At 47.2% G+C, this 23,784-nt stretch overlaps 1 protein-coding gene and 1 non-coding gene across 2 annotated transcripts; both read left to right on the top strand.

Annotated features, from left to right (window-relative positions):
* Nucleotides 1-89: 89 nt before the first annotated feature.
* utp20 (UTP20 small subunit processome component) lies at nt 90-23,770 on the top strand. Its single transcript, XM_055938168.1, has 58 exons — nt 90-260; nt 560-640; nt 740-806; nt 941-1,073; nt 1,382-1,570; nt 1,720-1,801; nt 1,884-2,021; nt 2,171-2,326; nt 2,566-2,721; nt 2,986-3,198; nt 3,384-3,792; nt 3,940-4,045; nt 4,272-4,422; nt 4,529-4,588; nt 4,759-4,926; nt 5,067-5,143; nt 5,252-5,331; nt 5,420-5,675; nt 5,883-6,047; nt 6,163-6,253; nt 8,074-8,159; nt 8,879-9,004; nt 9,169-9,335; nt 9,669-9,877; nt 10,870-11,093; nt 11,305-11,543; nt 11,826-11,970; nt 12,422-12,509; nt 12,917-13,060; nt 13,239-13,292; nt 13,421-13,573; nt 13,901-14,056; nt 14,149-14,289; nt 14,533-14,670; nt 14,813-14,952; nt 15,036-15,124; nt 15,233-15,609; nt 15,727-15,866; nt 16,005-16,161; nt 16,892-16,990; nt 17,398-17,565; nt 17,727-17,893; nt 17,993-18,137; nt 18,355-18,471; nt 18,553-18,723; nt 19,301-19,432; nt 19,644-19,754; nt 19,925-20,004; nt 20,095-20,164; nt 20,380-20,562; nt 20,731-20,862; nt 21,001-21,133; nt 21,495-21,700; nt 21,944-22,015; nt 22,133-22,411; nt 22,545-22,671; nt 22,939-23,084; nt 23,452-23,770. Exons 1-58 carry the CDS (start codon nt 210-212, stop codon nt 23,602-23,604), a joined length of 8,493 nt encoding a protein of 2,830 aa, XP_055794143.1. The 5' UTR covers nt 90-209; the 3' UTR covers nt 23,605-23,770.
* On the top strand, nt 21,225-21,352 carry LOC129866126 (small nucleolar RNA ACA64). Its single transcript, XR_008761483.1, has one exon. It is a non-coding gene; the product is annotated as a small nucleolar RNA ACA64 (small nucleolar RNA).
* Nucleotides 23,771-23,784: the final 14 nt, after the last annotated feature.

The following is a 23,784-nucleotide window of genomic DNA, read 5'->3' as shown; positions in this document are numbered from 1 at the left end:
GTTGTTGCAAAACTACGCCCCCTTCTGTGTCTTCTCACCACGTGGAAAAGCAAAACGCTCCCATGATGCTTCATCCAATATGGCTGCGCCCCGGCACAAGGCATGTGTGTAAACACAGTTAGTCTATACATTGTCGTTTTCATACAAATTTGAAACGTGGATTACATATATATTTTTTAACATACATCAGAAAAATAGACACGTCAAAAATGAAGATCAAATCCAAGTCGTCGTATCATAAATCTGAGAACACATTCAGGGTGAGTTGTTGGGAATCTATGTAGCACAGTTGTTAGCATAGCTAGCGACGACTGCTTAGCTATTGAATTGAAAATAAGTAAATATTTGTGAATATGCATAGCTATCTCTCATGCCTGGTTTTCATAATGTCTGAACAGTTTCAAATTAAACATGTTTTCCCATTGCTACGATTAATGAACCAACAAGCGTAGCTGCTTGAATATGTTAAATATCACATGTAGCCTAGCTAACGAGTCATTTTATTACTGTAACGTTAGTATACAACAGAAAGTAGCTAACTCGATCGTTTGCTTTACAGTTTCTCACGTTTGCTGAAAGGCTTGCCAATGTCAATATCGATGTCATCCATCGCATTGACAGAACTGGGAGTTATGATGAGGTATGCGTTCCCTGTTAGACAGCAGATCCCCTATTAAACTTGTTTAAAATGACGTTTTTGTCGTTGTTAATATCATTCCATGGCTGTTTTCCGTTGTAGGACGTCGACACTTACTTTTCAGAAGGACTGACAAAATGGAGGGACCTGAATTTGACAGAGCATTTCAGTAAGTACATAACTCGTCACACCAAGGAGCTTTACTACTACTATTACATCTGGCCCAATACATGTCCTTGTCAAGCTTCCAAACATGTCCCCATGAGCAGAACCCAGTGACTAATCTAAAAACCTGTTCCTCAGCCACCTTCCTGAGGGAGGTGTCCAACAAGAGCCAGTCCTTCAACCTTCTGGTGTTCCATCAGAGCTCTATCGTGGAGAGCCTGAAGACTCACCTTAGTACCAAGAACAGCCTTGCCTGCCAGCCTCTACTGGAGTATGTACCTGAGATTACTGTGTGTGTGTGTGTGTGTGTGTGTGTGTGTGTGTGTGTGTGTGTGTGTGTGTGTGTGTGTGTGTGTGTGTGTGTGTGAACCTGAGATTACTGTGTGAGGCTGAGGAGGAAGATACAAACTATGAATAGGAATATGTTCTGTAGAATGTTCCCTAAATTTGCCAATAAATAGTGTACACAAGCTTCATATCATGTGGAAACAAATGTCATGGTTGTTCTTCATTGGCAAGCTTGTTGCTTGCAGTGTGTGTGTGCTGCAAATCACAACTTCTTCCTCCGTTATGCATCAGCCTGGTGGTCCAGCTGGCTAGGGACCTCCAGAATGATTTCTACCCCCACTTCCCTGACTTCTTCGTCCTCATCACCTCTCTCCTGGAGACCCAGGACACCGAGATACTGGAGTGGGCCTTCACCTGCCTCTCCTACCTCTACAAGTACCTCTGGAGACTCATGGTCAAGGACATGACCAAGATGTACAGGTGAGACTGGGCCTTAGGCCTACCTGGCTGCAGTAGGAGTAGACAGACGGTGCTAGAAGCTCCAGTGGTATTGTTGTTATCGTCTCCTATCTATGTCATATTGGCATATATTACATCGGTGTTTACTTATCTCTCCTTCTACCCTACAGCTTGTACAGTACACTGTTGGCACACAAGAAGGAACACATACGAAAGTTTGCGGCAGAGAGTTTTTCTTTTCTGATGAGAAAGGTGTGTTGTGGTCTTACCTAGTTTGACATCCAGTGGCGATGAAATCAGATCTCATTGAATAAATTGTATTGATACCCGCCAGGTGCCAGATCTTGACGCCCTTCTCAACCACATGTTCCTGGACCTGGAGGAGCACCCTGGGAAGGCAGTGGGGGTGGGACAGCTGCTGTTTGAGATGTGTAAAGGAGTCCGCAACATGTTCCACTCCTGCGCTGGCACGGTGAGTTCATTAGGTTATACAGTAGGAAATAGGAGATTAGACTCTTTGCGAAAAAGGTTAACAAAGTGGAGTCTTATGCATGTATATTCAGTTGAAAGATATTTCATTCACAACCATTTTCTGTTGTATCCTTCTTCCCTCTCCTCCAGGTCCTCCCAATTGCTCTGAGGAAGCTTGGACCAAGTGCTGACCAGGAAGTATCTCTACCCTGGGATGCTGTCAGAGATGCACTGGATCAAATGGCCCAGGCAGCAGCCAATCACGTAGAGAAAGAGCACTTCCTGGTTCTGTGGGAGTCTCTACAGGTTACGGAGCATTTTTACCTCACAACTGGTTCTGCATAGTGCCAATGTAAACTCTTTGTAGGTCTGTGTGGCTGAATGATGGGTTGTCTTGTCTGTCTCAAGGCCTGTGTGACAGATGGGTTGTTGTCATCTGTCTGTCAGATTATTTGAGTGCTACTGTTCAATATCCTGGTCCAGGGCTGTTTAACTGTGACTGAAGACGTGTCCCGTGTTTTAATCATGTTTTTGTCTTTCTCTAGACGTGTGTGAGTGAGACCCTGCGGAACCTGAATAAGACAGATGTTGATGAGAAGGGTCAGGCCTCCGAGCACTTGGAGCGTCTGCTCTTCATCCTCCATACCCTGGTGGGACACCACAACGGAGCCAAGATCACCAAGCCAGACGCCGTCTGTCAGGTAGGGCATGAATAAGTAAAACTAAGAATAAGCATAGAGTTTGTTCTGTGTTCAGAGGCTGTGTGTATCTCTGTATGTATTTGACAGTCTCCATTTATACGGTATACATTTCAGAAGAAAAAATCAAATCAAAAAAGAAGAATACTTTGTGTCCATTTAATTTTCAGATCACACTTTTGCCTGAACCCAGTTTGGTTTCAAATCTGACTGTTGGTATCATGTGTATCGATTCCTCTGTTTTTGTCCTTCTCTGTGCCTCTGTAGGCAGTTCATGAGTTGCTCCAGACCCCAGCCCTCCCAGGACCCTGCTGTAGACTCGTGCTCCAGATCATCTCCTCTCTACTGCTGGGGGAGAATGTCTCCCTGCCTAACACCCTCACACAGGACACTGTCATAAAGGTGTTCAGCAGTGGGATGGACCAGGACCTGATACTGGAGTTCACTAAGGAGATGTTCACCATGAAACGGTTTGAACAGGTACATCGACTAATCTCACCGATACACCAGGCAATTTCATCCTAGCTGACTCCGGCAGAGTAAGCTTCCTTCACTGGACATAGATAACATAATCTCTCTCTCCTTTCTGCCACTCCATATGTCTCTCTCTCTCGCCATCTCTCCTCACCCCTCCCTCTTCTCTCTCTCTCTCGCTCTCTCTCCAGTTCTTCCTGCCCAGCCTGCTACAGTACCTAGAGGGGTGTTTCTCCAGTCTAGACTCTGTGTCTCGTCACTCTGCCATGGAGGTGCTAGTCAGTCTCATCCTGGCTAAAGCACCGCCCCCTACAGACGGCTCCATGGCCTTCGAGACCTACCCCCTGGTCTTCACCGGAAAGACCCCCGGTAAGGAGCCAGGTGATGGGACAGAGAAGGTGTCAGTACCAGAGTTGATCCTCTCTCTGATCAGCCTACCGCAGGACCCGACCCAGACCATCACTGACCTGTCCCTGCCCTGGGCAGCCCTGGTCCTCCTGCCCCACCTCAGACCACTGGCGGCAGATTGTGTCGTTCCCAGTCTGACAGCCCTCCTCAATCGCCTGCTACTGAATGTGGAGAGTGAAGCGCTGGGGAAAGGTATGGGCTACCCTTGTTTGCTCTTATCTGATATACAGATGAATGTTGTGTTCCATTCCAATGCACATATTCTAGCTCCTAACCATCCCTCCAGTAGTAACCCAGGAGCTGGTCAAATAAAGATCTCTCCCCTTTTCTGTCCTCCAGGCGGTCTGTTTGTGGCCAGGCAGGCCCTCAGCTCCCTGCTCAGTCTGAATGGATCTGCTGAGGTTCTCTCCCTGGTGCCAGTGGAGCGGGTCAAGCCCATCATCCAGTAAGTACTAAAAGTAGAGAAATATCAACAGCTCTTAGAGACTAGTTCCCATTTAGTGGGAATAACTGCTGTGACCAGAGATAAAGCTTTGGATTGGTACAGTAAATCTGTGTGAGTTTGTTGGTGCCATTTAATGTTTGGTTATATAATCTGGTAACTGGTTTTGTTCTCGTAATTGGTGCACTTTGACCCTGATCGACTTCCTGTGTTTGTGTGTGTGTCACAGGAAGTTCCCTACAGACATGTCGGCTCTGTTGCTAGGAGACCTCTACTACACCCGGCTGTCAGTCAACGGATGCTCCGAGCACCTATCCCACGGTGCACTGCTCGACCTGCACCAGATGCTGCACGTCAACCTATCCTCCAACAGCTCCAAAGTATGGAAGTAGATTTAATTATTTGTTTAGATTGAATTATTTTGGGTACTTTGTTAGTTGTGTTTAAACTGTGACCTAACCCTCTTCACCATGCTTCCTCCCTCAGATCCGCTTGCTGTCACTGAGGATTCTGACCCACTTTGAGGCTGAGCTCAAACCGTCAGAGGTTGGTACAGAACAACCAAATGATGTCTTGTAAATTGATAATTGTGACTTTATTTGCTCAAGTTAATTGAATTTTTTCACATGGCAGAAGGTAATTGAGAGAACTTTCCATTTTGAGCCTAAATGGACAATAATAACACATTTGAACTCTGATTCTCTCTGTGTTCTCAGAGTGAGGAGAGTGTGGAGGTCCAGCCTGTGTTTGCAGTGTGTTTTCAGGCTGAGTTGGTCCCTGCCTCCGTGCAGGACTACAGAGAGAAGCTGCTGCACCTCCGGAAGCTCAGACATGACCTGGTAGAGAGATCACTACCCCGGGGGCCACAAGGGACCTTCCAACAGGTACCTAGAACATCAAACTTAGATTTGGAACCTAAAACGTAGATATGGGAACCTAGATTTCGAACAGGCTTGGGACCTTTGATTAACGTTTGATTATCTTAGTGGATGATTAAGTTACGTTCTGCATCTTCCATTTGCAGGTGCCTCTACGCTATCTTATTTCCATGCTGTTCATCAACTTCAAACCCCTGTGGGACCCAGTCATTGAACTCATAGTGTAAGAGCACACAACCACAATAAATCTAAAGGAACATACTCTAAACCCCCCCCCCCCCCCCCCAATAACGCAGTTCATCTCTTCCTCGTGTTGTGTCTCTCTCTCCAGGACCCATGCCAGAGGAATGGACAACAAAGACTTCTGGAAGGTCTACCATGAGCAGCTGGAGTTGGTGGCAGGTCTTGCTGGTGAGTGCGTGCTCATTTGTGATCTGTTTTTTTAATGAGCCATTTGTGTCAATGTATAAAACGATCAAGAAAATGTTCTGTCCAACAGAAAAGGAGCTGCGTGAAGGCGACGATGATGATGAAGATGGCGGCTCGGTGCTGCAAGGGGAGCCGGGCTGTGATGTCATCGAGAGCGGGGACGTGGGGGTGCTGTTCCTGCAGCGTCTGAAGATGACCTCTGACCCCAGCGAGAGGACAGACTTCACTAACTTCAGGGGCCTGCTGTGGAGGGCCATGGCTCTGGTCCCCGAACGCGTAGAACCACGCAGCAGGGAGCTCAGTCCACTGCTGCTACGATTCATCAGGTTCGTCCTACACTACACCCTACACACGACTAGATACTGCAGCCTTACACACTACACTGCCCTCCTACGGAGAGGAACCTCAGGTCTTTTCATTTTGAGGAGGAGGCGAGGAGACAAGACACAATACATCTAGGAAAGGCTTTTGAGAAAGAGCACCATTGTCCACTCTTAACTGACCCTATGCCCCTCCCCTCTCATGATTGGCAGGAATGAGTTCTACCCAGCTGACCTGCTGGTGGCGCCTACTCAGGACCTGAGGAAGAGGAGCAGTCTTGCTGCCATGGAGGCTAGCATGACGGAAGAGGAGGACGGGGAGGAAGAGGAGAAGGCTAGACCAGAGAGGAAGATGCCACCAAAAAGAGCAGCAGCCAAGTAAGAGATGATCACGTTGATCACATTTTATTTTTGTTCCACAATACATTTTCAGTGCTATTTTTTTTTTAAAGCAAATATAGCATTTTCTAAAGACAATTAATTTCTTTCCCAGGCAACTCATCGCTCACCTGAATGTGTTTGCCAAGTTCACCAACCCTCGCTCTCTGTACCTGGAGAATAGCCTCAACGAGCTGTATACTCAGGTAAGCTTAACTCTCTCACCTATCATCATCAAATCTAATTGTATTTGTCACATGCACCGAGTACAACAGGTGTAGACATTCCAGTGAAATGCTTACTTACAAGCCCTTAATCAACAATGCTTTAAGATGTTTTATGAAAAATAAGTGTTGAGTAAAATAAATTGGAAAATGAAAGTAACAAATAAGTTAATGGCAGCAATTAAATAACAATAGCTAGGCTATATACAGGGGGTAACGGTACAGAGTCAATGTGCGGGGTCACCGGTTAGTCGAGGTAATATGTACATGTAGGTAGAGTTAAAGTGACTATGCATAGATAATAAACAAAGAGTTGCAGCAGCGTAAAAGAGGGGTCTGGGTAGCCCTTTGATTAGCTGTTCAGGAGTCTAATTGCTTGGGGCTTTTGGACCTAGACTTGGCGCTCCTGTACCGCTTGCTGTGCAGTAGCAGAAAGAACAGTCTATGAGTAGGGTGGCTGGAGTCTTTGACAATTTTTAGGGCCTTCCTCTGACACCGCCTGGTATAGAAGTCCTGGATGGCAGGAAGCTTGGCCCCAGTGATGTACTGGGCAGCACGCACTACCCTCTGTAGTGCCTTGCGGTCAGAGGCCGAGCAATTGTCATACCAGGCAGTGAGGCAACTAGTCAGGATGCTCTCGATGGTGCAGCTGTAGAACCTTTTGAGGATCTGAGGACCCATGTCAAATCTTTTCAATCTCTTGAGGACGAATAGGCTTTGTTGTGCCCCCTTCACGACTGTCTTAGTGTGTTTGGTCCATGATAGTTTGTTGGTGATGTGGACACCAAGGAACTTGAAGCTCTCAACCTGCTCCACTACAGCCCCGGGGATGGGGGTGTGCTCGGTTCTCTTTTTCCTGTAGTCCACAAACATCTCCTTTGTCTTGATCACGTTGAGGGAGAGGTTGTTGTCCTGGCACCACACGGCCAGGTCTCTGACCTCCTCCCTATAGGCTGTCCCGTTGTTGTCGCTGATCAGGCCTACCAATGTTGTCATCTGCAAACTTGATGATGGTGTTGGAGTCGTGCCTGGCCATGCAGTCCTGAGTGAACAGGGAGTACAGGAGGGGACTGAGCACGCACCCCTGGGCGGCCCCCATGTTGAGGTTCAGCGTGGCGGATGTGTTGTCAGGAAGTCCAGGATCCAGCTGCAGAGGGAGGTGTTTAGTCCCAGGGTCCTTAGCTTTGTAATGAGCTCTGAGGGCACTATGGTGTTGAATGCTGAGCTGTAGTCAATGAACAGCATTCTCACGTAGGTGTTCCTTTTGTCCAGGTGGGAAAGGGAAGTGTGGAGTGCAATAGAGATTGCGTCATCTTTGGATCTGTTGGTGTGGTATGCAAATTGGAGTGTGTCTAGGGTGTCTGGGATGATGGTGTTGATGTGAGCCATGACCAGCCTTTCAAAGCACAGCATGGCTACAGACGTGAGTGCTACGGGTCGGTAGTCATTTAGGCAGGTTACCTTGGTATTCTCGGGCACAGGGACTATGGTGGTCTGCTTGAAACATGTAGGTATTACAGGCTCGGCCACGGACAGGTTGAAAATGTCAGTTGGTCAGCGCATGCTCGGAGTACACTTCCTGGTAATCGGTCCCTGCGGCCTTGGGAATGTTGATCTGTTTAAAGGTCTTACTCACATCGGCTACTCACATCAATTCACTCTCACTATATGCCTATTTACCCTGCATTAACTGTATACTCAATTAAACATACTTATCTGACCCGTTATCTGCCTATCTACCTAAACAGCAAGTAGTCTCTGTCAGTGTACTGCAATCAGTGTGTGACTGTGTGTCTGTTCAGTTGCTGTGTCACCAGGACCAGCAGATCCAGAGGGCAGCATTGGAGTGTGTTCTGACCTACAAAGACCCCAACGTCCTCCCCTACAAGTAAGTTTGCTCTCTGGCTCGTTTCCGAACGACACTGTCGCGCGACGTCTCGTCTTATCTCTTGTTGTAACATACCTTCAGTCCTTTTACAGTGTGCCAGGCATAGAACGTACTTTCCAAAAGTCCCCATTTAACATTTTTGTTCAGATGATCGGAGTAAGAGTAAGGGATACTGTAATAACCGTTATGGACTCCCGGTCTCTCAATGGGAGTCATTGTTACCAGTGCTGATAGAGATCAGAGACATCACTGGCCCTCTCCGGTTCCACTGAGCAGGAATGTTAACCTCCACCCAGAACCACAGATCCGACGGGAGTTCCTCTATTCACTTCCCTTATTAAACTATCCGTTTACTAACCATCTAACGGCACTGAAAACAGAATGATGGAAGGAAATCAGAGTTGTTCTGTTATTTCATTTCCCATAATGTACCACTGATCTAGTTCACAGAATCAGCCTGGAGACCCTGTGTAGACCCTGTCAACAACATTGCTCTGGTGCCTCTTTGAAGCTGTACAGGCCGATAGGCTTAAAGTTGCTAAAATATCTTGATTCAGTATCTGGTGGCAGGCCATTTGATACACTGTCTTTCTGTGTTTGATGTGATATAGTAATACAATGTCTTCATCTGATGTCTTTTTCTGTCTCTGAAATGTCTTGTGCTTTTGTACCTAACGTCCTGTGCTATTGAATGTCTTTGACGTGACTGCTGTGTTCAGGGAGAATCTGGAGAGGCTGCTGGATGACAAACACTTCAAGGACGAGATCGTCCACTTCAACATCTCAGAGGAGCAGGCCGTGGTGGACGCCTCGCACAGGGCCCAGCTTATCCCGCTGCTTATGAGGTGTGTGTGTGTGTGTGCAGTTACTCTCGTTTGTTATTATGCGTGTGTGTGTGTCACATCTTCAAGTGAACTTAAACTTGTGGCCTATTTATGTGTCACCTTTACCACTCCAATATAACCAACCAACCCACCCCCCCCCCCCTCCTCTCCTCTAACCTCTGTAGGGTTCTGTTTGGGCGGATGCGCAGTAAGACTGGCAGTAAGTTCCAGGGCAAGTCTGGCGCCGTGCAGCGTTCCTCCATCGTGCTGAGGTTCCTGGCAGGATGCCAGTCTGAGGAGCTGGGCATGTTCATTGACCTCCTGCTGGAGCCCGTCCGCCACCACGGACAAGGTAGGGCGCCCTCCGCCATGTGATATGCAACCTGTATGGGAGCAGAGTGTTTCTCGTCTTATTCCTCACTGAATGGCTCTGTTGCCCTCTGTCTCATTGGTCTATTCGGCCATTATGTTGTAGCTTTAGCCTAGTTGTGTGTGTGTGTGTGTGTGTGTGTGTGTGTGTGTGTGTGTGTGTGTGTGTGTGTGTGTGTGTGTGTGTGTGTGTGTGTGTGTGTGTGTGTGTGTGTGTGTGTGTGTGTGTGGACTTGTGTTTGTTTTAAAAGTGTGACATACGAACACTTAGAACTCCTTTCTCTCTCTCTTTTTTTCTCCCCCTCCCTCTCTCCAGGTCTGTGTCTAGCTGCAGTAGACAAGGCGATAGCCGAGACGGACCCCTCTGCCGTCCTTCCTCTGGGTCGGCAGCACAGCCTGCTGAACATAGTCAACACAGTCATCAGTAAACTGGGCCACCTCATCCACACACACCTGTCCAAGGTGCTGCAGATCCTACTGTGTGTCACCGCCTCTGTCTCCACCATCCTCAACCAGAGAGAACAGGTATATACACAGCCGGAGGGTCTCACTGTCTCACATAAGCTAAGTAGCCTAGTGGTTAGAGCGTTGGACTAGTAACCGAAAGGTTGCAAGTTCAAATCCCCGAGCTGACAAGGTACAAATCTGTCGTTCTGCCCCTGAACAGGCAGTTAACCCACTGTTCCTAGGCCGTCATTGAAAATAAGAATTTGTTCTTAACTGACTTGCCTCGTTAAATAAAGGTAAAATAAAAAATAAATGTAACAAGAGGCTGCTGGATGAGTAGGAGTGCTGATTTACGTTCAGTTTTGCCTTTTTAGATCACAATTAATATGATTATTTCTACAGGGGGCAACCTGATCCTAGATCAGCACTCCTACTCAGAGAAGCTTGATAATAAGCTCCTGGGTTCTATGCATAGTCACTTTAACTCTACCTACATGTACATATTACCTCGACTAACCGGTGCCCCCGCACATTGACTCTGTACCGGTACCCCCTGTATATAGGCTCGCTATTGTTATTTTACTGCTGCTCTTTAATTATTTTTATTTTTTACTTAACACTTATTTTTCTTTAAACTGCATTGTTGGTTAAGGGCTTGTAAGTAAGCAATTCAATATTGTATTCGGGCGCATGTGACCATTTTTTTTTTGATTTGATGTCTCTTGAGAAAAACGTTTAGTAAAGTTTCAAGTCAGTAACTCTGGTCTTGGGCAGGAGCTGCAGTGTAGCCATTGTGGCAGTATGCCGCAGCTCACCCTCTGAGACCTATACTAGAACAGGAGGCTCAGAGAGGCCTGCCCTGGCAGTTGCAGGTGTGAGCATGTATAAAGCATGTTGATGTTCATGTATGATACTGCACACAAACATGTGTTTTTAGGACAAGTCAGTAACTCCTTAAAGTTGTTTTGTTACCTCTTGTTTTTTTTAATAATCTTTGCAGGTGAAAGGCTAAAAATAGATAAACAGGTTTTAAAAACTCCTCAATGTTTTTTTTCTCTCTCTCTGCCCAGTTAAAGGCAGGCTGTATCGCTCCTCTGAAGAACCTGAGGCGCCTGGGGGTCCTGAGGATCCAGGACTTCTTTGATGGCTTCGACTCGTACAGGTTCACCCCAGATGAGCTAGATGCCGTCTTCCAGGCTATCGTCTGGCCCCAGGTCTGCCGTCTGGCAACAGAGAGCCCCTACTCCCCCACCCCCCTCCTCAAACTCATCCACGTCTGGAGCAAGAATGCCAGGTAAGCTTATCAAACAGTCTTTGTGTTGAGACTTCAGCTACACTAAGGCCAAGTCCTTTCACAATGAGATCACTATATTAATGGGAGAATGTTTCTGGCAACAGTCCCGTTTCCAGTATGGAACTAGGAGGAATTTGCCATGACCCAGTGGTAGGTGACAGATTCAACCCGCCTGAAAGTGGCCACCTTCTTTCCTCTCCTCCTCTCTCAGGTACTTCCCCCTCCTGGCCAAGCTGAAGTCCGGTCACCCGGAGTGTGACGTCCTCCTCAACGTGTTCGCCCTGCTCTCCGCCAAGAATGTCTCCACCCAGACCGTTGCCATGGTGATGGACATCGCCGAGTCCTTGGTGGCCACGAAGGACCTTCTGGTTTCGGAGGGTGAGGAGGCGGAGCTGAGCGTCAACGGCAGTGTGTTCCCCCAGCCACCAGAGGGAGCCTACGTCTCTTCGGGTGAGGCCTATGGACAACGTATAGAATACGCAAATGCAATGTTTACAGGGCCACTGCTAGAATATGCAAATGCTACTAATAAAAGTAAATACTAAACAGTATAACGATGGACCAGACTATGGACCAAAACTATGGGCTCTAGTCAGTATAAGCAAATGCAAAATGGGTTGTATACAAAGTTTAATGTTTGTAATAAATACAAAAATCATTGTAATAATAGCAAATGCAAAGCGTGCACATTGATAAAAGTGCAGAAATGAATGGTTTGTTTGTGTTGTTCAGAGCATCTGACCCAGGGTGCCAGGCTGCTCCTGCCCCACATCTCCACCCTGCTACAGTACCTCAGTGGCATCGTACGCAACTCTGTCAGACTCAAGAAGAAGAAGTTTAGATCCCAGGTGGCCAAGGAGCTCAGAATCCTCTCAAAGTAAGTCCTTCGCTCCTCACATCCTTCTGCGTCCTGTATGAAGCGTTGACCACTGTGCTGTGGTGACGTTCTGACTTTGTGATCCTAGTAGACCAGGGCTGTCCAACCCTGTTCCCGGAGAGCTACTGTACCGTCCTGGAGGCTTTCACTCCAACCCCAGTTGTTTACTAAGCTGACTCCGCTTATCAACCACCTAGTTATTAGAATCAGATGTGCTAGATTATGTTTGGAGCGAAAACCTACAGGACTGCAGCTCTCCAGGAACAGGGTTGGAGAGCCCCGTTGTAGACAGTCGAATATCTCTAATGCCAACTGATCGTAGATGGCGTATTCTAGCCTCTGCTCTTTGTGATCTTATCACAGCTCTCCTTCTCAGGTTTACGGTCGTTGTATGGTGATGATGATAGTTATGGTTTCTACAGGCTAATGTGATGATCTCTCTCCTCTCCAGGCTCAGCAGGTTTGTGAGTGATAAGGACCAGAGCTCAGTGCTCATCCGCCTGCTGCTGCCATACCTCCAGAGGGGCCGCAACCCACAGGTACAACAACGTGTTACTGTTCTAGTGATATGTCAAGTCTGTGTTGTGGTTATTTGTTTATGCGTTCGTGCCGTATTGGATTGTTCGAAGGTAACGTCATGCCAGGTTGCGTAATGTTACGGTTGTGATACGTTATGCCATGGTATGTGTTACATGAGCTCCCACTCATTATTGATCTGTCATTTCCTTGCGTTGTGGTAGGTTATATGTTATAACGTTACACTCATGAGTATTTGCCGTGTAGCTCAGTTGGTAGAGCACAGCTCTTGCAGCGCCAGGGTTGCCGGTTCGATTCCCACCGGGGACCGGTACGAAAATGTGTGCACTCACGACTGTAAGTTCGTCTGGGTAAGAGCGTTTGCTGAATGACTCGAATGTAAATGTATTTCCCTTCCCTTGTTTTTCAGGAGACCGAGATTGACATCCTGGCTACAGTCCAGAACCTGCTGAGACAGTGTTCTAATCCCGCCTCCTTCCTCAAGCCTATCAGTCGACTGTTCTCCATCCTCCACAACAAGCTGCCCAGGCAGGCCCTCACCTCCGTCTTCCAGGTAGGACCTCAAGCCCCCGTAGCCTGACTCTGGATGTGTGTGTGTGTTCTGTTGCGCTCGCTCATTTTCACATCTTTAGCTGCTGAAGCAGGGCCTTACATGCTTCCCGCTACTCATATCTAGTGGTCCGTATGATGTGAATAGCAGAACGTTTACCTGCGTTACTGTCTCCCAACAGACTCTGGGAGAACTGGATAGGGGACTGAAGTACATCACAGATACAGCTGCTAAGGTAAGGCTCGAAAAACCGCACACACACAGGACCAAACAACCCGTGTTTATCACACACACAGGACCAAACAACCCGTGTTTATCACACACACAGCCATGTACAGCCATCGGCCCTTTCTCTCCCTCCAGTTGAATGCGTTTGACAGTCGTCACCTGGACGAGGTGTACTTCGACGTGCGTCTCACAGCCTTCCAGGAGGCCACCAGGAGGATCAACGACATGGACACGCTGGATATGAACTTCATCTACACCATGATGCACAACTGTTTCGCCTCCTTCGAGGTGAGACCCAACACACACACACACAGGAGAGATCAGACACTACAGATGGGGGTTGCGCTGCAGTCTGGTGTCTTGACTATTGCGTCGACTTTGGTAGTATTTTGGAACGCTCCCGTCTTATCTTAGATGTCAATAAATGTATCCGAATGTAGCTTTCGACAAAACATTTGTGTCGCATATTGCTTAACATGTGTCCGTGCATGTCTGTGATTTTTGCTCTGGATTTATTTGACGAGTTGTGGAAATAATTGAATCTTCAAAGGAATATTAACAGCATTGTAATTCGTCCATTCATTAAATTCAACCTTCTTCCTTCCTGTGTTGTAGATTGGAGACATGTCCCTGGCAGACAACGCCACCTTGTGTCTGTCTGCTGTCCTTACACGTCTGGCTGCAGTGGGTCGTGGAGAGGAGGACTACAAGGAGATAGTACAGTACACCATACTGGACGCAGTCAGGAAAGGACTGAGGAGCAAGACTGAGGTTAGTACACACACACACACGCAGACACACACACACACACACGCACACACTAAAGGGAACTTGGGTCCAGTGTGTGTCTCCTGTGTCCTCAGAGTGTGCAGCAGGACTACACCACAGTGCTGGCGTGTCTGGTGAAGACCTTCCCCACCCGTAGAGACTTCAGAGATCTGGTGCAGCTCACCGACTACAACGACCCCGAGTCGGACTTCTTTGTACACATGAAGCACATCCAGGTAAGACTTCAGTCACCGTTCCAATATTCACACCGGCACACTCCATGGATTGTAGCAACGTGTTGGGCGTGCGTTCTAAGTGGTATGCTGGTATAGATTTCGGAAACATAGGAGTTGTGCCTGGGAAAATGCACCGTTTCAACTGGTTTCGGGGCAACTTGGATTGTAGCCGTACAGCCGGCGCCCTTCAAATGAGTCAGGCCGCGTGGCGTTCGGCCCAGTGCTTAATGTTGTGTCTCTCAGATCCACCGTAGAGGTCGCGCTCTGAGGAAGTTCGCCAAGCAGCTGACGGAGGGTACGGTTGTGATGTCATCACGTTCCCTCCAGACCTACATCATGCCCTACGCCATGACTGCCCTCTTCGACGAGAAGATGCTCAAGGTCAGTTACACAACACACTGAATAATGTTGTCCTTCATTCTTGTGTGTGTGTGTGTGTGTGTGTGTGGGTGTGTGTGTGTGTGTGTGTGTGTGTGTGTGTGTGTGTGTGTGTGTAACCTGTGTGTTTCTCTCTGTCCTGCAGAACGAGGGTATGACGTCAGCCTCAGTAGAGGTGATAGGAGCAGTGTGTAGGAGGCTGACCTGGTCTAAATACCTTTACTACCTTAAACACTTTGTTCACATACTGCAGACTGGACAGGCTGAACAGAAACTGGCTGTCAGGTAGGTGTCTGTGTGTATCAGAGGGTGATATACATGTTTGTTTTCCAGTAGCACTGTTGTCTCATACCTGTGTCCATCCACAGTCTGTTGGTGACTGTTCTGGAGGCGTTCCACTTTGACAATGACACTCTGGAGAGAGAAATGGAGGCCGCTAAGACCAGGGCCAAACAGGGTGAGTGAACAGACTGGATATCGGTGACCAAGAGGTCCCAATGAAGTAGATTATCATTTCCGTCCCAAGCGTGTGATATTTTGATCGATGTTGCCTCTTTCTGTTTAGTTGTGAGCACCGTCGTTGATGAAGAAGGTGACGAGGAAGAGGTGGCAGCTGTCGAATCAGAGGAGAGTGACACTGAGGAAGCCATGGAAACTGAAACCGACACGAAAACAACCACCATAGACACGGCCGAGATTGTTACTATGGAAACGGGCGATGCTGAGACCGTTGAGGGTGTTGCTATGGAAACGAACGCCACAGAATCTACAGCGGAGCCTAAAGCTGTTCCGGTGAGGAAGCCGAACCCCTCCACTAGAGCCCCTGCGGCTCCCAGTGGATTACCCCAGAGCAAAGCAGAGCTGGAGGCCCTCATCACCTCTATCCATGCCACTGTTCAAAATGCTGTCCTTCCCAGGCTACACAAGTGTCTGACCGCCAAGGTACACACACGCTCAAACACACACCAGTTGTACTCGCTGTCAGGGATCTTTTGGAATGTGTCACCAATGCATGTTTAGTATTGTCGCAGAGTGATGACATCGTGTGTGTGTGTGTAGGTGAAGCGAGATGAGGAGTGCAAGGCGGTAAGGTCTAAGGACGTGAAGGAGGAGGAGGTGGCCAGAGTTCCTATAGCCTTCGCCATGGTCAAACTGATGCAGACACTACCCACGACTGTCATGGACGTCAACCTGCCTGGGTATGTATACCCAGTTAATGTAAACAATGTGGCACACCCTGTACATGTGGCTGTATCGCGTGTGTGTCGGTGTGTGCGTCCGTGTCTCTGGGAGTGTGTGTGTGCGCAGTATATAATAAACACTGTGTGTGTTGACAGCATCCTGATGAAGATGTGTGTGCTGCTGAGGAATCGTTTCCAGGAGATCAGAGACGTGGCTCGTAACACCCTGATTAAGATCGTCGAGACTCTGGGGGTCAAATACCTGCAGTACCTACTGAAGGAGATGAAGTCCATTCTGGTTAAGGGCTACCAGGTGAACACTACAGCTGAATAGGTTCCTCTGTCTTGTCGTACAGATGGACCTAAGCACTGGTCTCAGACCTTGGGTACGGGGTACGGGGTACGGGGCCCAGGTATGCGTCCCAAATGGCCTCTGGTCAAGTAGGGCACTACAAATGGAATAGGGTGCTATTTGGGAGGCTACTCCAAGACTACTGTTACGGTGCCTAGTGAAAGTCTAAAAAGGGGATAGCTTTATTTTTCAGTGGGATAATTACATACATTTTTATGCCAAAGACACACCAGAATGGGTTTCCTGTAGGTGTTGAGTGGTCCAGTCTCAGTTCTAACTTAAATTTGTTTGGATGTCAGAGAAAAGGTCATTGCTGTTCATAAATGATTTCCAACCAAATTTACTGAGCAAGTTTGACAAAAACAATGGATATATGTTGCCCTAAGAGTTGAATGATTTACACTTGTACTGCCTGTCGAAGCTGCTTCCACCAAGTATAAACTCTGGGGTGTGAACATATATGCAATTAAGACGTTAGATAAAAAATAAACTTTCTAAATGTGGAGAGGGTTGTGTAGATCGGTAGGGGAAAAAATCTAATGTCGTCCATTTTTTATTGTTTTACACTACTGACTGTGTATGATTTTGAGACTGAGACTCCGTCTCTGTCTGTGTAAATGTATTCAATCATTAAGTGAATTATTCTAAATGATCTGACTTTGTTTTGACCCACTGACTCTCTCTTGCTCAGGTCCATGTGTTGACGTTCACCGTGTACCAGCTCCTGTCTCACCTCGCCCCTATCCTGAAGCCTGGAGACTTGGACCACTGCATGGGCATGCTAATAGATGTAACGATTCTAACCTATACATGTCCATTTGTGTGTGTGTTTGTATGTTTATGCAGGTTTGTGTGTTTGTCCGTGCGTGTTTGTGCCCATATATATATGTATGTGTATATGTATATATGTGTCTATATATGTATGTGTATATATGTGTGTGTGTGTGTATGTATATATATATATATATATATATATGTGTGTGTGTGTGTGTGTGTGTGTGTGTGTGTGTGTGTGTGTGTGTGTGTGTGTGTGTGTGTGTGTGTGTGTGTGTGTGTGTGTGTGTGTGTGTGTGTGTGTGTGTGTGTGTGTATATATATATGTGTGTCACTGTGCATAATCCATTTTGATACACAAACTAGCCAGCTCTCCTTTCCCACGTCTCATACATCCACCATTGTTCCACTCCTCTCCTGTAGATCTTCAACAACGAGCTGTTTGGTGCAGTGGCTGAGGAGAAGGAGGTGAAGGGGATCGTCTCTAAGCTGATGGAGGCTCGCCACAGTAAGAGTATGGACTCCTATGAGTTCCTGGGCCAGTACTCTGGCAAGGACAGAGTCATACAACTCATACTGCCAATGAAAGATGTAAGTATCACTTAGATGTGTCTGAAATTCCTCAGATAGCAGGGACATCAACAGATTACTCTGCAAACGGTGTGTATGTGACTTTATTTATTTCTCGTTCTCTGTCTCTCTCTCTCTCTGTCTCCACCTCTCTCTCTCTCTGTGTCTCTGTCTGTCTCTAGATCCTGGAGAACACAGCCAATCTGAAGACAGCCCGTCGTGCCCATGCAGTGTTGAAGAGGATAGTGTCAGGTCTACTGGTGAACCAGGCCATGGACCATCAGGCTATACTACTGCTCAGCCACGGCCTGGTCTCAGAGAGTCTGCCCCTCGTCACCAAGCGGAACAAGTATGTACAAACTCACACTGCATGCATGCTCCCTTCTCCTTGCTCTGTCTCACTGAGTCTCACGCAAATATTTGACGTTGTGTCTATGTTTGTGTTTAGGGACAAAAAGCCCCAGGCGCCCCCGGACCCTCGCCTGCCTCCTCCCAGCTGTCTCCTCTTGCCCCCCACCCCAAAGAGAGGAGGACTTAAAGCCCCCGTCAGCAGCCGCACCAACATGCACATCCTAGTGGACACTGGACTCCGGGTAAACCAACCGAGCTACCCTCCCTAAAACGTTCTCACAGGCTTTCACACAGTTTGACTAGAAGATGAAATAGTGTTTTGCGGCAGGCAGGCATTAAGATAAACAACGGACCAGTCCCGTGAACAGATAGTAACCCATGGCTGAATAGTGGTTTACTGTTCATTCATCTGTGGTCAGTTGAATGTTGGTTGACTGTTGTCGCTCCTTCTCTGTCTAGCTGCTCCATATGAGTCTGAAGAAGTCCAAGGTCAACTCCTCTGAGGCCTCTGCTCTTGAGATGCTGGATCCCTTCTTTGCTCTGCTACTAGACTGTCTCAACTCCATGCACGTCAAGGTCAGTAGTGTGTGTGTGTGTGTGTGTTGAGAAGTGTGTGTGTCTGTATCTGAGTGTATTTCTCTCTCTCCGTGCCTCCAGGTGATAACAGAGGCTCTCTTAGCTTTTACGTTCCTGTTGCGGTTCCCCCTGCCAGCTGTAGAGCAGAATGCAGGCCAGCTCACTAAGCAGCTGTTTGTCCTGCTCAAAGACTACTCCAAGGCTGGCGCTGCCCGCGGAGAGAACTTCCAACTCGTCCAGAACTGCTTCAAGGTAGCACAAGTGTTTGTTTCTATCCTGGAAATGGTTGAATGAATACATTTTAATATAGTATCAATTATAAACGGGGCCGTTCGTGCCCTGGATTCTGATTGACTGAAAGCCGTGGTATATGAGACATTGTAAACTGGGTGGTTCAATCTATGAATGCTGATTGGCTGACAGCCGGGGTATAACAAAACTTATTTTTACTGCTCTAATTACGTTGTTAACCAGTTTATAATACCACTGCTAAGGACTGTGTCCAGGCACTCCGGGTTGCGTCGTGCTTAAGAACAGCCCTTAGCCGTGGTATATTGGCCATATACCACACCCCCTCAGGCCTTATTGCTTAAATATACCACAGGTATGACGACTTGTTTACTGTTCTAATTATGTTGGTGACCAGTTTATAATAGCAATAAGGCCTTCCGGGCACCCCCCCCCCCCCTCCCCCCCCACCCAAGGTGCCTTATTGCTTAAATAAAATATAAACAGTACATTCATTCCGCAATGCAAAAACATGCCATGTTTTAATGATTTGAAATGTGGCTATGACAAATAATTGAATGATCCTTCTTTTCGCTGTCAGTCCATCACCATCCTAGTAAAGACCACGAAGGCACACAAGATAACTGAGACGCAGCTGCAAGTGCTGCTGGGATACGCCGAGGAGGACATTTATGACCAGTCACGTCAGGCGACAGCCTTCGGTCTGCTAAAGGTAGCCGTCGCCCTCCCCTCTCCACCTGTCCAAATCTAGGAGAGAGATGGAGTTGAAGACCATACTTTATTGCTACAGCTAATGCATCAGACCCCAACATTTTCTATACCTTTATTTAACCAGACATATAGATGTATTTGCATTCAAAGTGTATAATGAAATTCTTCATCTGTCCTCCTCTGTACTGTATCCTCTCTATCTCCCCCTACAGGCCATCCTGTCCAGGAAGTTGGTAGTACCAGAGATGGAAGAGCTGATGAAGAAAGTGGCCAAGCTGTCTGTTACCGGGCAGAACGGCATGATCAGGGTCCAGTGCAGACATGTACGGTTTTGTTTCTTTTTATATTCATTTTTAAACCTGTATATTACCATTTGCATTTTATTTTTGAGGGTGCCTTGTTAAAACAGTGATTTAACTGTGCTTATCTAAGGCAACACATTTTTGTATTTTTAGATTCTTATTTGAGTTTTTTCTGTTATTTTCACCTGTAGATTTACCAGAAGTATATCCTGGATTATCCTCTGGGGAAGAAACTCAGATCACATCTGGACTTCATCGTGGCCCAGCTCAGGTAGGATATATTTGTGTTTAAAGGGATTCGTTATTTTAGATGTAAGTCTAAAAGTTTGTAACTTTTGATACTAATCTCTCTCTCTGTTAGTTATGAGCTTGACACAGGGAGAGAGGCTGCTCTGGAGATGATGGCCTATATCTTCCAGACCTTCCCTCAGGTATCCACAACAATCCTCCTGACACACACATCCCATAAGTTAGTTGCAGTAACTCTGGTCGCTTTCTATACCCACTGTTCCTGGTAGAAGTCGCCTATAGAAACAGATCCCACATGCTAACCATTAGAGGGAATAAACTCAAAACTGACCTTAGATCAGTCCTTTGGGACAACCTAATTCTACTCCTGTGTGTAACTGATTCGTCTCTGTCCTAGAACCTGCTGCTGCAGCACAGTGGGTTGTTCTTCGTCCCTCTGGCACTGGCCATGGTGAACGATGACTCGGCTCGCTGTAAGAAGATGGCCGCCGTGGCCATCAAATCACTGCTGAGTCAACTGGACCAGCAACACCAGAACACCCTGTTCACCCTGGTCAATGCTTGGCTGTCTGGAGACAAGGTATGGACGCGCAAACACACACACATTAGTCTTGTCTTTCTCTACCGGTCTAATAAAGCAATGTAAATGACTGATGAAGGGCAAATAAAGGAAAGGAGGGAAATCCACTTTAGACTATTGAGATGCACCCCATGTCCTCCTGCTGTAACCTCTGACCCCTACCCCCAGGTGTCTCTGCGTCGTCTGGGGGCCCAGGTGTGTGGGCTGTTTGTGGAGGTAGAGGGGGTTCAGTTTGGCCGCCGTTTAGATGCCCTGCTGCCCCTCATCGAGAAAGAGATCCACCCCGGCAACTTTGAAGACGTGAGTCGAACACAAACTATTTTATCTAAACCATGTGAACAGTTACACTTTCGAAAGCATTACCTAAGCATTTTGTATTTGATTGACTATTTTCTATAGCCTGTGCTAACAGCTGCTCTATATCCGTGTGTCTGTCAGATTGAGGAGGAGCAGGATGAGAAGGCAGCAGACAGACTGCTGTTCAGCTACCTCACCCTGGTCACCAAACTCACCAAGGACTGTAGCCTACTGGAGCTCAGCAAGCCTCAAGACACACTCACTAACATCCTGGGTAAGACACTACTACCTCTAGCCTGGATCCACGTCTGTTTGTGCGGTCTTGCCATGGCGTAGATCAAACATCACGTATCTATCAGATGGGCCCAGTCTGAAAATCACCTCCGGCATCTCCGTTGTCTGGGGTGAGATAAATAGGCCTACAGTACTGTGGTATGTTAAGCTTATTGCCTGCTCTGTATAGCAGTGTGATTAAACCCATGTGCCGACACGTTTTCCCCTGAAATGTCTCTCTTGTTCTATGGGTTGATGATACAGTCTAGAACTACAGATCTACATCATTGAATGTAATATTTTACCCTCTAAACTGCTGACTTCCCCTTTGTGTAACGGAGCAATGCGTTCCCCCCCACCAGGTCATGTTGAGACCCACCTGCGTTACCCTCACTGTTGGGTGTGGTTGACCGCCTCTCAACTGTTTGGTCAGCTGTTTGCTGCCCACCGGCCAGACCAGCTGGTTGCCCGCTGGAGAGAGGAGACCACAGAGAAGGGCAGTGCCAACAACACCACCGCACCAGAACCTGTGGCGACCACGTTCCTTACTACCAACCTAGACAAGAAGGTGAGACGGGTCTGAACATCACTTAACCAAAGATGCAGACCGATGACTTGACCTGCTTAGAGTGACCAAGGTCAAACGTGTCATCTAGATGGGCGGAACAGGGAGAACAACTTTTTGGGGGTTTGAATAACTGAGATGAATTGAATGCGTTGTATTGTAAACAAGGGTGTGACTCAAGTGATGTTTAGCGATACTGATTTGTGTGTCTTTTACCTGGCTTCCCCCTCTCCTTCCCTCCACCAGATGAGAGAGTTGGTCCTGTCTTTCTGTCACCAGCTCCAGTCGAAGTACCTGGACACGTCAACGGGAGAACAGGTAAGGACGGCGATATTACACTGATGATGTTGCAAACAGACTATTTAAGTTTGAGGTGTCACCCGTCAGGCAGTAGTTCGATTGACAGGTTGGATGGTCTCGTCTGCCGTTCCCCAGGTGATCAAGAACCTGCTGTTCGTCGCCAAGGTGATCTACCTGATCTCACCTGAGTCTGAAATCACACCTGCCCGGGACGTAGAGGAGGAGAACGGAGGAGAGAGGGAGAACGGTGGAGAGGATGACGAAGGAGAGAAAGGTGATGGAGAAAAAGAGGAAGAGAAGCAGGAAGAGGAGGATGAGAAGGATGATCGTCCTCCATCCTTACTGTGGATGATGAAGAAGCTGTCTCTAATGGCTAAGAGGGAAGCTGCAGACACGCCCAAGATACCCCTCAAGGTACACACAAACACACCAATACGTGGTCCTTTTATATATTTTCCCAACACCACTGCTTATTTACTGATGGTGAGTTGATGAATACCTGCAATAAATGTTTGTATAGTTATTTGTCGTTTCTCTCCCCCCATAGAGAACATGTGTGTTTAAGTTCCTGGGGGCTATAGCTGTGGACCTGGGTAAAGACAGGCTGGGTCCTTACCTCACCACCATCATCGCCCCTCTCTACAGAGAACTGGACAGCACCTATGCAGACCAAGGTAGTATACTGTAATACTGTCCTCATCATTTAATAACAGCTACGAGGATCAAGCTAACACAACACTGTCATCTTCCTCTCACCACTCCTCAAATTCATAACGAGGCTCTCTCTGGCCTTTCAGTTTTCTCCCTGTTCTGTGTGCTTATTGTCTGACTGCTCTCTCTTGTTATTCTGTGTAGTTCTCTTCCGACAGATCCCTCTGTAGGTGTTGGGTCACAGATGCATAAAATGAGTGCTCTATTTAATGAGACGTTTTACTCCCCAGACCCTACCCTGAAAAACCTGTCCCAGGAGCTGATAGAGCTGTTGAAGAAGCAGGTGGGGCTGCAGACCTTCTCCCTGGCCTTCTCAGCCGTTCAGAAGTATGCCTCACAGAGGAGGGCCAACCGCAAGAAACACAAGGCTATACAGGTTTGTACTCTATGGCAGGGGTTCTCAAACAGAACACAATTCGAGTGGAGATAAAAATAGCATACATTGACTTTGGCAGTGCTCGTTACCTGCAATTCTACAGATTTTGTCATGTGGCAGACTTTTCTTTTTAATAGGAAAGGTATTGTTGAAAAATATAATATTGGTGGATACCAATATCCCTGTTATCCACAAATTGTAGATTAATATTATACCCTGAACTTATTCCTCAGATAATTAATCTGTATTTACATGTTTTGACAACCTGCAATCTGAGCTAGTGATACAAATACATCAGACACTGTTTATCATAATGGCAGGGTAATGTTGGATACCAAGCATCTCACCTTTTACTCTTCTCTCTCAGGCGGTGGCTAACCCTGACATCGCAGCCAGGAAGAAGCTGAAGAAACACAAGAACAAGATCGAGGCCAAGAAGAGGAAGATTGAGTTCCTGAGGCCTGGCTACAAAGCCAAGAGACAGAGGAACTCACTCAAGGACTTGGCGATGGTGAAATGATGTTATTATCCATTATATAGCAAGGATGGATGAGAAGACCAGGCAATCATGTCCTGCTTAATGCAGGAGCTGAGTCGTAAGCCACCTCTGTATGTAGTCTGTCAAGGATTTGATATGTTTGTGCAGTTAAATGTAACTTTTTAAATTAAAAATAAGCGCTACTCAACAGTTGAATATTGC

Source organism: Salvelinus fontinalis, chromosome 11 (assembly GCF_029448725.1).
Source record: "Salvelinus fontinalis isolate EN_2023a chromosome 11, ASM2944872v1, whole genome shotgun sequence".
Classification (NCBI taxonomy): domain Eukaryota; kingdom Metazoa; phylum Chordata; class Actinopteri; order Salmoniformes; family Salmonidae; genus Salvelinus; species Salvelinus fontinalis.
Note: the sequence above shows the minus strand (reverse complement) of the source record. Positions and strands in the feature narration are given on the sequence as shown.